Here is a 17,075-nt window from a genome sequence, read left to right on the forward strand (position 1 = left end):
TCCCTAGAAAGTGCCTTCCATGTCTCTCCTGCTGCCCCAGGCCCACCGACTGACCCAAAGTGGGAAGCAGGCGCTCCCCATAGGTTGTGGCTGGGGGGGGGGTCCTCCTGCGGGGGTGCTATCAGCCTGGCCTGCTCCCAGGGAGCCCCAGCCCCCAGAACAGACTCAGCTCCTACCTGGCCCGGGGACATTGGCCAGGCTGTCTCCTGACCCCTGGCACCGGCCGGTGCCCCTCTCCCTCCCCTGTCCCACCCAACCCTTGCACTTGGTGGCTCCCACCCCTGCTCCACCTCTGGCTGAGCTTTGCATGTTCCACTAACTTGAGCTGGTGGCAGGTGGAGACACCAGGGTCATAGTTCCCCCCAAATTTACTAAATCCTTGGGTTGAGACTTGTGCCCATTTCCACAAGTGCTATTGTTGCTGAGTCTGCCCCACCACTGGAACTCCCTGCTTTTCCTTGGGTGACACCTAACTTGTGGATATGGCACAGTCATCACCATTACATGTCTCGAGATGGAGGGAAACACTTCCTCTTTCATTCAATTGCTCCTAATCCTTCACAGAGTGACACCTCCCTCTTCCAAAAAACATATGGTGGTCCTGAGACTCTGCTTTGTGCCCTTGGATGATGTGAGCATCCTCCTGACCACACTGACTGGCTAGATAGCACATCTGTACCATTATATTGAAAGTTACCCTGTTCCATTCTGTTTTCACCCAAAGCCATATTATTTACCTCTCCTTGAGGAGGTAGAAGATAGAGAAGAGAGGCACATTTCAACAGGTGAACTGGTGGCCATGAGACTTCCTATTCAGTTAATTTAGGGAGAGATATGTGATGTGAAGCCTGATATCCCTGGCACGTGGTATTCACACCTGTCACGTTCAGTATAGGTTCAATTGTTAGTCTATTCAGCACTGATTTGCAGAGCTCTCACTCTGGAAGTCTTCCTGAGGAACTTGCTGGATATTTTAAGTCTCATTCACCGATCTCACAGGTCCTTACTAGGCAATATTTATTGCCAGCTCATCTATTACTGAAGTTAGATAACACTCATTCCTTCTGGGGTACAACACACACTTGATACATCCATAGTTTAGACTCCAGCAAAAGTGTGCCACATAGCCACAGATTTCTTCTCCAGTGCACAATCTACCTAGTGTTTTCCAACTTCCTCACCCCGCACAATGAGCAGACCTCAGGTCTTCAGGAGGTTGGACAATCAGATTCCAAATTCTCTGAGTGTGCATTGGTGTTTTCACCCTGCTCCCTTAACAAAGAATATACTACAAAGAGTGAGACCATGGTTTCCAGTAGACTTTGATATTTTCTTGATCCAAAAGATTCAGCCTAGGCCAATGGCCTAGGCATCACAAGAAAAATAGTGATTGCTGCCTAGGCATGCACAAGGCTGACCAATACAGACAAGAAGTCCTCTGCTGAGCCCCGTTTTAACTCAGTTTCCTGAAAAACTGCCGAATGGTCCTGTCCCCAGAGTTGCTTAAATTGCCCAATAGGAAGTAAACTTAAGAAATCTTGAGAAAACATCTCGCTCCAGGAGATTCTTAAATAGAAGTCCTGTGCTGCATATGTGAGGTAGCTGCTGCTCCTGGAGACCTGGGTCAGAGGACTGCTTGCTGCGTGCCTCTCTCTGATCATCCCACAAAGCCTGAGGATCTGTAAGTACTGAAAAGCTATCGGCTCTCACTTGGTGGTTGTGCCATTGAATCAGCAGTAATCTGACCCTAAAGGTGAGTCTACCCAAGAGGAACCCAGGCATGTACTCCCTGCTTCAGCTCATCTGAAGGGCTCTCGTGGCTACTGGGGACAAGAGCTGCCCTGTGAGTTAATAGAGAAAGGTGAAATGATTTGTTCGAAACACAAATATCCTACTAAACACGTCCAGTGAAGACAATAACGGCTTCTTCAGGTGTGCTTCTATTTTGCCAATTGTTGATCCAGAACCTTTGTATTTTCTAATCAGGTAATTTATTTTACGCTATTCAGATGTTTGCTGTGATGCTATTATTTGGATATTAACCCTTATCAGATATTCCTTGCTGTTTATTAGTTTGCTCCTTCTGCTGCTGATTGTTTCCTTTGCTCTGTAGAAGCTTCACAATTCAATGCAACACCACTGTCCATATGCAAGAAGATCCACATCAAGAAGTTTAATCTCTATCTGATCATTGAGTAGTTTTATGGTTTCAAGGCTTGAATCCACTTTAGTTTAATTTTCCTGTATGATTTGAGATGAGGGTACAATTTTGGATAAATACATCAGATCATCAGATTGGGCACTTTCTTTACACGCAATTTTAAATTGTCACTGCTGCTTCAATAAAACAGGAAAAAATAAACACTCCTCTATCCTTTGACCACTTATTTCTGTAGTACCAACTAAGTTCACTTCCACTACCAGCAGCAGGAACCTACCTACCCCATAACCTTAAATTCCTCCTTCACGACAATAGAAAGCCCTAAGCACTGCAGTGATCAACTCTCTACTCACAGGGTCCAGGACTGGGAACAGGTTTCAGACCTTCAGAGAGCAGCAGGAGCCATCTCCCAAAAATAAGAGGCATTTGCTACTTGATCTTATTAAATGAGAGCACTGCTTCTTCTCCATCTTGAATATTAAAGGCATATGCTCGAACAAGTTGAAATAGGAAAATTTAGCAGAGTCGGTATAAAAACTTTGAGCCCCAGCCCAAAGGAGTCAGTAAACACACAGACTTGTGTTCACTGGGGCTGCCAGAGCAGAGCAGCATCATGAGGATTTGAGGGCAATGGCAGCTCTCTCCCTCCCTATCAAGGCACACCTTCCCTTCCAGCTGCAGGGTTGTGTCTGAGCCTCCTCTAACAGACCCACAAAAACAGACTGATGCCTCACTGCTCACACTGTCCTGCTCTCCCATCCTGCAGGTGCCTCCCAGCCATGAGGACCCTCATCCTCCTTGCTGCCATTCTCCTGGCAGCCCTGCACGCCCAGGCTGAGCTCTTCTCAGTAAATGTTGATGAGGTTCTAGACCAACAGCAGCCAGGGTCAGACCAGGACCTCGTCATCCACTTTACAGGGGAGGAAAGCTCTGCTCTTCAAGTTCCAGGTGAGAGATGCAACATAGCTGAGCTGGTAGAGACTCTAGGGAACGAACAGGACATGGACTCTGGAATTGCCTGGGAGAGTAACTGAGATGATTTTTATTTAACCTCCCAGGCTGGTGATAGTCAAATCTGTAAATTGAATACTGAAAGCCAAATGAATCTGAGAGTATCTTTTGCAAAGACTTTTGAATCAGATTTGTGTGTGCTATTCTCAGGTTTTAAGACATGGAGAGGCACATGGACTAGTTAATCTTATCTAAATAAGTACAATTAATTATAAGGTGAATATTGAACTCTAACAATAAGAGGTTTAGAAACTGGAATCAGAAGTAAGGTTGCATTCATGTCTGTGTGTGATGGGGTCAGAGCACATAGAAGTGAACACAGTGAGAACTGGTCTCAGGCTCCACATGTCCAGCACTTGCTTATATATTTATTCTTACTGCTGAGAGTTGGCCAGGCTGCTGACTATACTGGAGCCAATTTGATGATCCCACACAGTCTACATGCAACTTCTCCAGCATGCCTTTTGGCACCCACCTGTGACTCAGTGCCTAATGCTTTCCTTGTGTCCTCAGATATAAAGGGCATCTGTGCTTGCAGAAGATACCATTGTCCGAATTTTGAACGCTTTTCGGGGTACTGCAGAGTTAATGGAGTCCGCTATAGACGCTGCTGCAGCAGAAGATGAAGAACAGAAAAACGGGTTCCTTATTTGCTTTTACAATTCAAGGGAAACTGTTTTTACTCCTCTGCTATGTCCTTTGCTTTCCTACCCCAAATAAAATTCTTGAAGAGAATGCTCTGCATGTGCTCCTATGATGCTCGCATGTATCCTAGTCTGATCTCTTTGAAAAGCAAGACCCAGAATCTTAAATTCTTTTAAACAAAAGTCTGGCTCCAAATTCCACACATCTGACTTGGACTCAGGCTTCATGCAAAAGTGATATGAAAGCTCCAGTCACAGGTCTGATCTACCAACCATCTTCTACAGTCCCTTTCCTCACTGAGATGAGATACACTTTCTTTTTCTTAATATTTATTTATCTGCTTGAGAAACAGAGTTACAGACAGAGAGAGGGGGATTCAGAGAAAAGACAGGTCTTCCATCTGCTGGTTCACTTCCTGAATGGCTGCAATGGCCAGAACCGGGCCAATCTGAAGCCAGGAGCCGGAAGCCAGAAGCTTCCTCCGGGTCTCCCACATGAGTGCAAGGGCCCAAACACATGGGCCATCTTCTGCTGCTTTCCCATGCCATCAGCAGAAAGGAGCAGCTGGGAATCTCATCCAGGCCTATATGGGATGCCGGCAGTGCAGGCAGAGGCATAACCTACTATGCCACAGTGCCTGCACCAAGATGTACTTTCAAAGTTTTAAAGACAATTCTCACATTTCCCACAAGTAATGCAAGGGCTCACTGTCAGCTTCAGTGGAAGCAATCATGAAAGCTGCTTTGCTAACTTCTCTTGTACCCATGTGGATGTTTATGGATGGTTTTAAGAGTACTGGAAATATCCATAAACCATCTGTTCAACATGGGCTGGAAGGTTGGAAGCCTCTTATAATGCCAGTGCATCTAAGAAATGTCCTGGGCAATGGGTCTCCTCCCCTGAGTGAATGAGCATCTGCCCATCACTACAGACTGGTGTGAGGGTGGAGGGGTGCAAAGAGGGAGAAAGGCTTCCCCTCCTGCTATGCTTGTATCCCTTGAAAAACAAATACACTCCAAGCCTATGGCAGTTTTCACTTGCCGGTAGATACTGCTGCCATTGAGGAGGGAGGCAGAGGGGCGCTGACAAATGAGGGCATCGGGCATGGCCTTGAATAGACAAATACTCAGACTGCAATCCATAGGAGAAAGAGGAATGAAAGGAGAAGGAAAGCTTTTATTTCCCCCTAGACTCCTCAAAACACTTTAAGAGCAGCCAGTGCTGTGATGTAGGGAAAGCCACAGCCTTCAGTGCCATCATCCCATATAGGTGACAGTTCGAGTCCCAGCTGTTCCACTTCTGATCCAGCTCTTTGCTGTAGCCTTGGAAAGCTATAGATGATGGTCCAAGTACTTGGGCTCCTGTACCCACATGGGAGATCCAGAAGAAGCTCCTGTCTCCTGGCTTTGGATTGGTGCAGGTCCAGCCATTGTGGCCAATTGGGGAGTGAACCAGTGGATGGAAGACCTCTCTCTCTCTCTCTGCCTCTCCTTCACTCTCTGTGTAACTGTGACTTTCAAATAAATAAATATATCTTAAAAAAAAGAAATACAAGTAAATTAAAGAACTTATGTTGGGAGATCAATAGTAGATGGGAACTGGCAGAGGAAAGTGTTAACAAACTGAAGGACACAGTAATAGGTATCATGCAACCCAACGAATAATGTGGGAAAAAGACTAAAGTTTCTGAGAAAAGTGGGGTACCACGAAGCACACTGGCTGGGTGTAACAGGGTACAGAGAGTAGTGGAGAATGGACCAGAGACAGAGAGACTCACAGAGCACCTGAGGCAAGGACGTGGAATCCTGCATTTGTGAACCTGAATGGTGACGGCAGAGACCTGAGTCAGCCAGTACACTATGCTGAGCCCTGAAACTGGTTTCCGGGAGCAGGACTTTTAAGCACACCTCAGACATGGCCAAGAAGAGAGCCGCCATGGGCAAGGAGGCATCTCCTGTACCTTAAGGAGGCACAAGCTTTATGTCTGAGGTTCACTGAGAGTAACTGCTTCTCCCCCTTTCAGATCACACACCCTGTGGGAATGTGTGTGGGAGGCAGTGCACCTGCTTAGTCATTGATGACGTCTGTGACCTGCTACCAGGTCCTCCTCAGTTTTCAGTGAGGTATTCTCTAATTTTCAACGTGATTGATGACCACACATAAACCAGCGTTGTTTTAAACTGGCCCAGGGTATGTACTCACCCCATCAGAAAAGTATAAAACCTGAACCAAACTCAGGAAGGGAGAACAACCATCCGAATAAACTTCAAGTTTGATTTTTTTTCAAGCAGTCTAAATTCTGAGTTAACACATTAGAAAAGGAACTTAAGAGCAGATCAGAGTTCTTCTGGGTGAGTCTGGGCATGGGGCTAGTCAGAGCTTTCCAAGGCAAAGATAGGTATGAAAGCCTCCTTATGATACTGAGTAACTAGGAGGAGGCAGAGCTCAGGGAGAGGCCTGGGAGTGAAGTCGGAACATGGCCCCCTAAAAGTCCCATCTGGGGTGCCACATGATATCGGACTTTGGGATGCCATACAATATCACTATGTGCTTATTTATAAATTCCCAACATTAATAAACCTGTGTGGGTTCTTGCCTAATATTCAGAGAAGAATTCTGAATATCGGCATAAATGAGCAAGGCAGCATGATACATTTTAAGCTTTTAGTCAGTGAGAAAGATGCACAGGAGAGTGAGGGCCCTACCTAAAAGAGAGATAAATCTGGGTTCATACAGAATACCAGGAGATAACCATGCGGAGGAGCATGCAGGGCAGGAAGCATGGGGTGAGTGACCCAAAGGCCACATGCCCTGGAGGCACTGGGCCACAGGGGCCCACACTGGCAAAAGGACAGAAAGCCAAAAGAAGAGGGCAAGCCCACCGTGTCCCAGGCTTTTAATCCACCTCCAAAGGGGAGTGGTTAATTAACCTGATTGGCCCTTGGGCACACAGGTGTGGTCAGGTAGGGGCATGAGGTCACACAGGGGCATGGTTAAGGAGTGTCTTCCAGCTCACAAACCTGATCGATTTTATTCTAGATGCCTGCCTACAACAGAAGGACGGGGGTGAGGTTAGGGACCAGGAGCTCTGGACTGGATCTTCATAGAGGGAGAATTCCAGGAGACGGCAAGACTCAGGGTGAGGCTAAAGAGTGGGAGCCAGAACAAAGAGAATCAAAGGTCATTATCCCAAATAGCGTTAAAGGACTGAGAGTTTTGGGGGCTGGGCTGTCAGTCATGAGAGGATCAGATTTTTTTTTTTATGAATTCTGAGGTTTTGATGGCAATGGGGGGGAAAAAAGAGCCCAGAATGAGAAAAAATGACTGTTTTAAAAAATCCCCTCCATTCTACTCTGGTTGTCAGCAGAGTTTGAAAATCAAAAAGTCGAGGTTTGCTATCGTGAAAAAATTGCACCAATTTTTGAAAAGAGCAGAAAAAGCTTCTTCAGAACTGTTGTCAAGGGGGCCAAGATATTGCAACAGGGTGAGCAGTTGAACTGAACTCTTTTGAAGCAAACAGCAGGAGAATTTCTAATCCCTGAGCCAGTTGGTGGGAAGTTCCCCAGAGGTTAGTTGGGAGGTTAGGAAAGGCGATTACACCATCTGTGTTCCTTAACGTGCACTAACTGAAGTGAGACTCCAACCTGCCCACAGAGACGGCAGTGCTAAGGCCCTGGGCAATTACAGCTTCAACAGATGGCTCCTTGTAACTTACCCTCCATCTCCTTGTCTTAGCACAGGAGCAGCTGATCTAAGGTAGAATGTGTCTTGTGGGTCTGCAGATGATGCTTAGTGTGTGTGTGTGTGCATCCTACTAAAAAGATTTGCATCATAAGTGAGGTTCAGCAGGTGCCGTGGTTGTGGTAGCCTCCTACACATCATGCCACCATCTCTGCCCCTAGGTTTGCGTCTGCCATTGCCCAGCCTGGATTGTAGCAGCCACAAGCAAATTTGATGCTCCCTATGTTCCATCATCCACACAGTAGACAGGGATGTCCCTTCCCTCAGTTGTCCCTTTAATTGGTAGGCAATTCTGAGTATTCTGAGTACATTTACATTGATCTCTGTCTAATCTTTCTCTCTTGTAACATCAAATTCTAAGGGCATATTCCATGACCCTGCATTTGTCTTGTCCTTATATAATTCTATCTACCTACAATTCTACTCTATCCATTCTTTTAATCAATACCTGTGATGTTTAAGCTTAGGATTCACAATGAAATCCCTCGTGTATACTCTAAATCATAATGGTTTCCTCTTTCATTCTAAATCAGAAGGCATCTTTTTAAAAAAAAGTATTTATTCACTAGAGACGTAGAGTTATGGACATAGGGAGAGACAGAGACCTTCCATCTGATGGTTCACTCCCCAAATGGCTGCAATGGACAGACCTGGCCTGATCTGAAGCCAGGATCCAGGAGCTTCCTGCGAGTCTTCCTTGTGGGTGTAGGGGCCCAAGGACTTGGGTCATCTTCCACTGCTTTCCCAGGCACATTAGCAGAAAGCTGGAATGGAAGAGGAGCAGCTGGAACATGAACAGACACCCATAAGGAATGCCGGCGCCAGAGGCAGAGGCTTAACCTATTACATCACAGTGCCAGCTCCTCAGAAGCCATCTTGAAGTCACATTTCCTGTTACATTCACCTGTCTTTCAGACTTAAGTTACCCTTCAGGTGTTTAAAGGTCTATTCTCACATAATATATATATATATATATATATATATATATATATATATATATACATATTTGAGAGGCAGAGTAACACAGAGAGAGAGAGAGAGAGAGTGCTTCTGCCTGCTGGCTACTCTCCAAATGGCTGCAATAGCCCAAAGCCAGGGACCTGAAAATCCATCCAGTTTTGCCAAGTGGATAGCAGGGGCCTGTGTATTGAGCTCGTTAGCATGAAGCTGGATCTGAAGAACTGCCAGGTTGTGGAAGTCAGTATCCATTTGTTCTTCCAGATCATAGAAGAAATATTCTTGATTTTTTTTTCCTTTTCAATACAATTGATGTTGGCTGTGATTTTGTCATATATAGGCTTTACTGGGTTGAGTTACACTCCTTAATACCCAATTTGTTGGGGGTTTTCATGAGAGAATGTTGAATTTCATTGAGTGTTTTCTGCATCTATTGAGATGATTCTGTGAATTTTTGCTGGATTATTTGCTTCTGTTGAACCATCCCTGAATCCCTAGGATGAAGCCTCCTCCATCAGTTCAGTGTGTTAGTATTTTGTGGAAAATTTTCATTTGTGTTTATCAATGATATTGGTCTGTAATTTTCTTTGTGGTTGCATCTTTACCTGGCTTTGATAGCAAGGTAGTACTAGAAATGTTGGCTTCATACAAGTTTGCAACAGTTCTCTCCCTTTCAACTCCTTGGAAACATTTGAGAATTATTAGTGTTAGTTTTCCTTTAAAAGATTCTATAATTCAGCATCACTTGTGGACTTCCCTTTGCTAATTTTGAAGTTTACTGACTTAATCTCACTACCTATTATTGCTCTTTTCAGGTTGTTTTTCATGTCTTCACGGTTCAATTTTGGTGAGCTTTATGTGCCTATAAATTCACTCTATTCTTCTAGGCATTCCAGGAGATTGGGATGTAGTTGTTCATAATACTTTTAATGAGGCTTTTTATTCTTTTATTATCAGTTATAATGCCTCATTTTTAGGCTCAGATTTTAGTTATTTAGATCTTCTCTTTTCTGCACTTCTAGTTAGCAATTTATTGAATTTATCTTTCCATAAAAAGGAGCTCTGTCTTGTTGATCTTCTTGTTCTTTTCTAATTTTAATTTTTTATTTATATAAGGTGAACAAATTTCATGTATTTCATATCTACAGATTTCAGAGCATAATAATATTTCTCATGCTACCCTCCCTCCTGTCTATGCTCCCACTCTCCTTCCCCTCCTTTCTTTCATATTTTTTCTTTTAAATTTTATAATGACCTTCTTTGTTTATTTTATAATCACAAGCTTAACCCTTCACCAAATAAAAAATTCAACAAGTACTTAGTAGAGAAAGTGTTGTTCCTCTATAGACAAGTGCTGTAAACAATAATCAAATCTCAAAACGTCAATTTCACTCACATAATTACATTTTTGTGTTCTGTACATTAATGACCACAAATCAGGGAAAACATATGATATTGGTCTTTTGGGGAATGAGTTATTTAACTAAGCATAATGGCTTCCCATTACATCAATTTTATTGCAAAAGACAAGATTCCATTCTTTTTTGTGTGAATAGTATTCCATAGTGTATATATACCACAATTTTTTTCATCCTGTCATCAGTTGATGAACATCTGGGTTGATTCCAATCTTAGCTATTAATTAAGCTGCAATTATTCTCTATCAATTCCATCCTTCTCTTTTTTTATTTCTTTCCTACAAAGTTAAGTTTGGTTTTTCTGGTTCTTTGCATTTCATTGGTAAGTTGCTTATTGAAATCATTCCAATTTTATGATGTGGGAATTCACTCTTTTTTTAACTTTTATTTAATGAATATAAATTTCCAAAGTACAGCTTATGGATTGCAATGGCTTCCCCCTCCTATAACTTCCCTCCCACTCGCAACCCTCCCCTCTCCCGCTCCCTCTCCCCTTCTGTTCACATCAAGATGCATTTTCAATTCTCTTTATATACAGAAGATCAATTTAGTATATATTAAGTAAAGATTTCAACAGTTTGCACCCACATAGAAACAAAAAGTGAAACATACTGTTTGAGTACTAGTTATAGCATTAAATCACAATGTACAGCACATTAAGGACAGAGATCCCACATGAGGAGCAAGTGCACAGTGACTCCTGTTGTTGACCCAACAAATTGACACTCTAGTTTATGGCGCCAGTAACCACCTTAGGCTCTTGTCATGAGTTGCCAAGGCTATGGAAGCCTTCCAAGTTTGCCGACTCTGATCATATTTAGACAAGGTCATAAAAGACAGGGTGAGGATAGTAACCAATGATCCTAAGAGTGGCATTAACCAGGTCTGAATAATTATACAGCATTAAGTGGGGAAGAAGACCATCAGTACACACAGGTTGGGAGTAAAGCCATTGGTGGTAGAGTAGAGGTTATGATTATGAAGGAATGAGGCCCAAGTGCACTAGACAGGGTCTAGAACAAAGGTCATTATTAGAGGAGCTAAGAAAGGCGCTGTCTAAGCTACAATTAAGTTTTCTGATTTAGAAGCAAATAGAACCTGGCAGAAGGGGCTTGATAATAATCTGGTGGTCTTTAGGCCTTGTAAGTTAAGAGGCTCAGACCTATCTATCTCTTCGCATGGGGGACATCCTAAGGGAGCTGTGAACCTCCTAGGGGAAGGCACTCTGCTGACTTTCATTACTTGGCTGGCCTGGGAGGAGAGCTGGCCAGGTAAAGGCAGGTGGCATCTCTAACAAGAAATTTACAGTTCTGCCTGCAATGTTGCTGACCCTACTTGGCCGTCCCCTCAGCTGCAGTGGTCACTTTGGAAGTTGGGCTGAGTGAAGGGCTTTTCAGCTTAGAGCCAATAAGATCTGTGACTCTGACCTGGGCGTCCTTCGACTCCAGGGCAGGTCCATTTCCAGTGATCCAACTCTTGGCAGAGCTGCCAGGGCTCTTCACAAGCTGACTTCTGCTGAAGCCCAGGCTTACCACATTGAAAGCCACTGCAGTGGACTGGCCTGTTGGGTCTCCTTGAGGGCGGGAATACACTCTTAAACTTCCCTCTCAGTACTTATTTGCTTAATCACATAAGTTTCTGACTTGTGATTACATTTTCATTTGATTCAAGAAATACTTAATTTCTCTTGTGATTTTTCCAGTGATCCGTTGCATTCAAAAGTATACCATCTAATTCCCTCATATTTGTATAATTTCTAAAGTTCCCTTTGTATCGACTTCTAGTTTTATCACACTATAGTGAGGGTAGACATGTGATATGATTTTGGCATTTTAAATTTGTTGAGACTTGTTTTGTGGCCAGCACATAGTCTATCCTGGGAAATGTTGCATGCACAGATGAGAAGACTGCTCATTCTGCATCTATTGGGTGAAATGTTCCATAAATGTCTTTAAGTGTCCATTTGATCAATGGCATCAATTAACTTCAAATTTCCTTGTTGAATGAACTGCTTACTAAGGAAATTATGATGAGGTCCTTAAATATTACTGTTTAGAAAAAAAAAAACCCTTGGTGTTAAATTGGAAATTACATAGAAAAGTAATCATTCTTTTTTAAAAAATATCATGCAGGATCTCTGTCATTAATGTGATGTACACTGTTATTTAATGCTATAACTAGTACTCCAACAGTATTTTTTCACTTTGTGTTGCTATGTGAGGGCAAACTGTTGAAATCTTTATATATACTAAACTGATTTTCTGTATATAAAGAGAATTGAAAATGAATCTTGATGGGAATGGAAGGGGAGAGTGAGTGGGAAAGGGGAGGGTTGCGGGTGGGGGGGGAGTTGTGGGGGGGGGAAGCCTTTGTAATTCATAAGCTGTACTTTGGAAATTTATATTCATTAAATAAAAAAAAAAAGATGTACTCTCAAAAAAAAGAAATCTGTATCTTCCCTTATAGAAAATATTTATCTCATATATGTGACCCATTTTTGAGTACATATATATTCACAATTGTTATTTCCCCTTCTTGAATTGACTCCTTTATCATTTTAGTAGCTTTCCTTGTGTATTTTTGGTTTCTTATTTTGTGTATATTTTACTTGATGTAAATAAAGCTACTCTTCCTTATTAGTTTCTATTATACTGAATAACTTTTTCTACATATTCAGTTTTAATATTTTTGCATCTTTAATAGTTTTTCACTTATGAAAAGTGAAATCGGTTTGTTACAGGCAGAAGGGAATTATATCTTTTTTTTTTTTAATTTTTGGTATCCATTCATTCATACTATATCTTCTAATTGTGGAACTGAATCTCTTTACATTTGATGTTATATTTTTCCAGAAGCTGTTGTTATTTTTCAAGTAGTTCAATGACCACACTAAATTAAATTTTTTAGCATTTTGCCAATTTCATTTCATGTGTGAATAGGATATAAACACCATGAAAATATTTTTCCTGAAGCTGTTAATATCACATAACCTGAGATTCCTGGCCAAGATTAAAAAGGGAGGAAAGTATGGTATATTATTATTTAGTAGAGATAACATTTATGAATATCTATAAACCAAATAATACAGAATGTATATTACATATGATATATATATGTGATATATTGTTATGTATTATTTGTTATGTCTTTTAATTCCATTCTTTTGCAATCATTTTGAGGACATTCATGATTATGCATTAGTGTATTAGCTGCTTCGACTAACTTAGGGGGTTGCTGAAAGACCTTCTCCTGGAATTGTACACTGTGGGGTCAGTTTGGCACCCTCTGTTGGCATTGGTTTCAGGTGCATATGGCAGTATAGTCTCTGCATCATTTATGAGATGTAATCAACACTGAGAGTGCCTGAAAATACAGACATTCCCCTGATCCCAGTAACTGGGTTTCTGTGTTTCATCTTTCAACTGTAAGCATTTATATAGAAATTGCTTATGTACCAGAATATTCAGAGGTTTATTGGCAATGATAAAAGTGTGGAAACACAGGCCGGCGCCGCGGCTCACTAGGCTAATCCTCCGCCTTGCAGCGCTGGCACACCTGGTTCTAGTCCCGGTCGGGGCACCGATCCTGTCCCGGTTGCCCCTCTTCCAGGCCAGCTCTCTGCTGTGGCCAGGGAGTGCAGTGGAGGATGGCCCAAGTGCTTGGGCCCTGCACCCCATGGGAGACCAGGAGAAGCACCTGGCTCCTGCCATCGGATCAGCGCGGTGCGCCGGCCGCAGCACGCCTACCGCGGCGGCCATTGGAGGGTGAACCAACGGCAAAGGAAGACCTTTCTCTCTGTCTCTCTCTCTCTCACTGTCCACTCTGCCTGTCAAAAATAAATAAATAAATAAATAAAAAGTGTGGAAACACATAGGCTATTTTATTTACCAATATTTAATCAATAAATGTAGTTCAATATGGGACAGGTGTTTGGAGTAGCAGTTCAGGTGCTATGTAGGATGCCCACATCCCACATCAGAGTAGCTGAGTTCAAGTCCCAGCTTCACTCCCTGTTCAGCTCCCCGCTAATGCTCACTCTGGGAGGCAGCAGAAAACAGCTCATGTAATTGTGTCCCTGCCTGAGTTCTGGTCCCCCAGTTTCAGCCTAGTCCAGTGAGTCCTGTGGTAGAATTTAGAGATTGAACCAGAAGATGGAATCTCTCTCTCTCTCTCTCTCTCTCTCTATCTCTATCTCTCTCTCTCTTTCCCTACCTCTTTCTCTTTTCTCTTTCTTTGAAATAAGTGAAAATATATGAGTAAACATTTTACAAAAAAGGATTATAATATATTTCCTAAAATTAAAACTACCTTTTAGAATATCATATTCAGATTTCTGTCCATATTTTTATCAGTTGATTTGTTTTTTAGTATTAAATGGCTTGAGTTCCTGACATATTTTCAATATTCATACCACATCTTTCACTAATCATATTTAGTAATGCATGAAACATAACTGTTAGTATAACACTCCGCATCTAATGATTTTGCTAACAAATTTATCAATTATACTGTTGCTGATAGTTTTGAATTTTCTTTAAAAAGATGCCATCTGTGATTAAAATCATTTTAGCTCATTCTTTTGACGGAACATTAATCCTTGCATATATGTTAGGTGGCCTGAACACTAACTGAGTGTTTCCCTTGCTGCATGGCAGTTTCACATTTCAGTGCAATCCCATTTGTTCACTGGCCTTTTGTTACCTGTGCCTTTGCCTTCATGCATCATTAATTTCCCAAAGCCAAGCAGGCCAAGTGAAAGGCCACAGTGCCTAGTTTGAGAAACATAAGAAAAACTGCCTTGAAGAAGATAGGGAACAGTTGCCATGTCACATCTGCGGGGCTCCCAGTAGACCAGTGTGAGAGGGAATGGAAATAAAGTCGAGACCCTAAGCCTGAGACCCAGTACCACGCCCATTGTGATGAAACTTAGGGGACACTTCCCCAAGCCAGTACCTGCAGACTGAGCCATGAGATCCTCTTGGCCAGGTGACTAAGGAGCTGCCTCTAACAGCCCTCCACCAACCTCCAGTACGGAGCTGAGGAAGACTCCAGCCACGTAGAAGAGGTTGGAACAGAGAACACAGCACTTTACCTGAAGTTCAGTCCCTGCCTCAGGTGGACACCTGTGTCTCAGGGGGACAGACTGGCTTTGACCTGCATCACCACCAACAGCATGCAGGCCTAGCACACACCCTGCATCTGTGCAGCAATGGGTAATTATAACACTTAGAGTGATTCAGCTTAGTGTAAGTCTGGGCTGGGATTAGCCTGTCCATCTCTCTCAAAACTCTGGCAGACAGCAGAATAAACTCCAGCAACTGGGAAGTAGAGCAGGACAGTGAGCTTAGAGCTCTGCCTGGACACAGAGCTGGGCCTACTGTGCAGAAATCCAGCACCAGGAAAACCCTACAGGTCGCTATACTCCAGCCAGTGCTCAGAGGCACGGTTCCCAAACCTGCCCCAGCACCAGGCAGAGACCTGCACCATGGTGAATCCAATGACTGTCCCTGGCTGCACCACCCCCAGCCTACCTAGATCTGCTGTGCCTCTACAAGACAATAAGAGCCTCATAGCTGTGAGAATCCAAAGCACCCAGCTTTACTGTCAGCCTGGGAGGCCAAGGGACTGCCTATATCACCCTCTCCCAGCAATGCAAAAATAGATAAATGGGATTATTTCAAACTAAGAGGGATCTGCACAGCAAGTGATACAACCAACAGTGTAAACAGAAAGTGACAGAAAGGGAGAAATATGTTCAAACTACACACTGACATGAGGTTAATATCCAGAAAATATAAGAAAATAAAAAAAAAACTTCAACAACAAAAAGCAAAGAATCCAGTTATAAATGGGCAAAGATTCTGAATAGACAGTTCTCAGAACAAGAAATACACAAGACCAACAGTACATAAAACTGCAAAATTTAATCATCAGAGAAACACAAACCACAACTACAATGAAGCATAACTTCATTCCCGATAAATGGGGTATTATCGAAAAAACAAAAAATAATGGATTCTGGCAAGAGTGTGGTGGGAGTTCAATTATTATGATCACTGTGATGAACAGAATTGAAGTGTCTTGAAAAACTAAAATTAGATCTATCATATAACCCAGGAATCTCTCTATTGGGTACATTCCCAAAAGAAATGAAATCAGCATGTAAGATAGCTACCCTTTCATGTTAATCACAGCATTATTTACAAAAACCAACTTACAGCATGTATCTAAAAGTCCTTTTTGGGAGAATTGATAGAGGAAATTTGGTATACAAACATAATGAAATATTATTCTGCCATCAAACGATTGAAATCATGACATTTACAGCAAATTAGTTTGAGCTGGAGATCATTATGTCAGGTGAATTAGGACAAAGGTGGAAACAAAATACTGTATATCTCTCTGATATGTGTAAGTTCAAACAAGAGCCAAGCAGAGTTTATAACACAGACTAGCGGAGGCCTGGAGGTCGAGGAAGGGAATAGAGAAAGGTTGTAAGTGGGTGTCCAAACCCAGGGGACAGCAGTCCCAAGAGGCAAATACAATGGGTCGATGATGATTCACAGTAATGCTTTATACACTGTAAAGGACTGAAAGGAAAGACCTGGCAGGCAAACATGTAAGGAAAGGGAGACGCCTACTGGCCTGGTTTGGTTGGTTCTTGCAGTGTAGAAGTGTTGAGATATTGAACTTTGCCCCATGAAATGTACAAGTATTGTATGTTAATCAAAAGCTTTTAAAATAAAACAATTGTAAGGGCTCAAGCTTAATGTTTAGGTCATCATTCTTTATGAGTTGATTTTCCTTTATAATATAAGGTATGTATACATATTTATATACATATGTATATATATCAAGCTTGATATAATGTATTTGAGATAAATAACATTTATTAATTATCCTTAATATATCAGTAAGGCTGGAAACAAACTTGCTTTAATTTACATGAATTCATTATCTCTTTGATCATAGCCCAGTACATTTGTTATCCACTCCATCCTTGCTCCAGCAAGAGACTACTCATTCTACAATCTGAAGCCATTAAGGGGGCCAGTATTCATGAATTCCATGAAGAATTAACTCTCTACTCCCCTGAAGTCAATGTGTTGACTCAGTTTATACACACCAGAGAGTAGCTTTGC

The 17,075-nt window shown here is 42.3% G+C and overlaps 1 protein-coding gene across 1 annotated transcript; it reads left to right on the forward strand.

The window, feature by feature from the left end:
• Positions 1-2,940: 2,940 nt before the first annotated feature.
• LOC133765740 (corticostatin 1) lies at positions 2,941-3,798 on the forward strand. The gene is made up of 2 exons (XM_062199302.1): positions 2,941-3,109; positions 3,686-3,798. Exons 1-2 carry the CDS (start codon positions 2,941-2,943, stop codon positions 3,796-3,798), a joined length of 282 nt encoding a protein of 93 aa, XP_062055286.1.
• The last annotated feature ends 13,277 nt before the right edge of the window (positions 3,799-17,075 follow it).

The sequence above is a fragment of the Lepus europaeus genome, chromosome 8, assembly GCF_033115175.1.
Source record: "Lepus europaeus isolate LE1 chromosome 8, mLepTim1.pri, whole genome shotgun sequence".
NCBI lineage: Eukaryota > Metazoa > Chordata > Mammalia > Lagomorpha > Leporidae > Lepus > Lepus europaeus.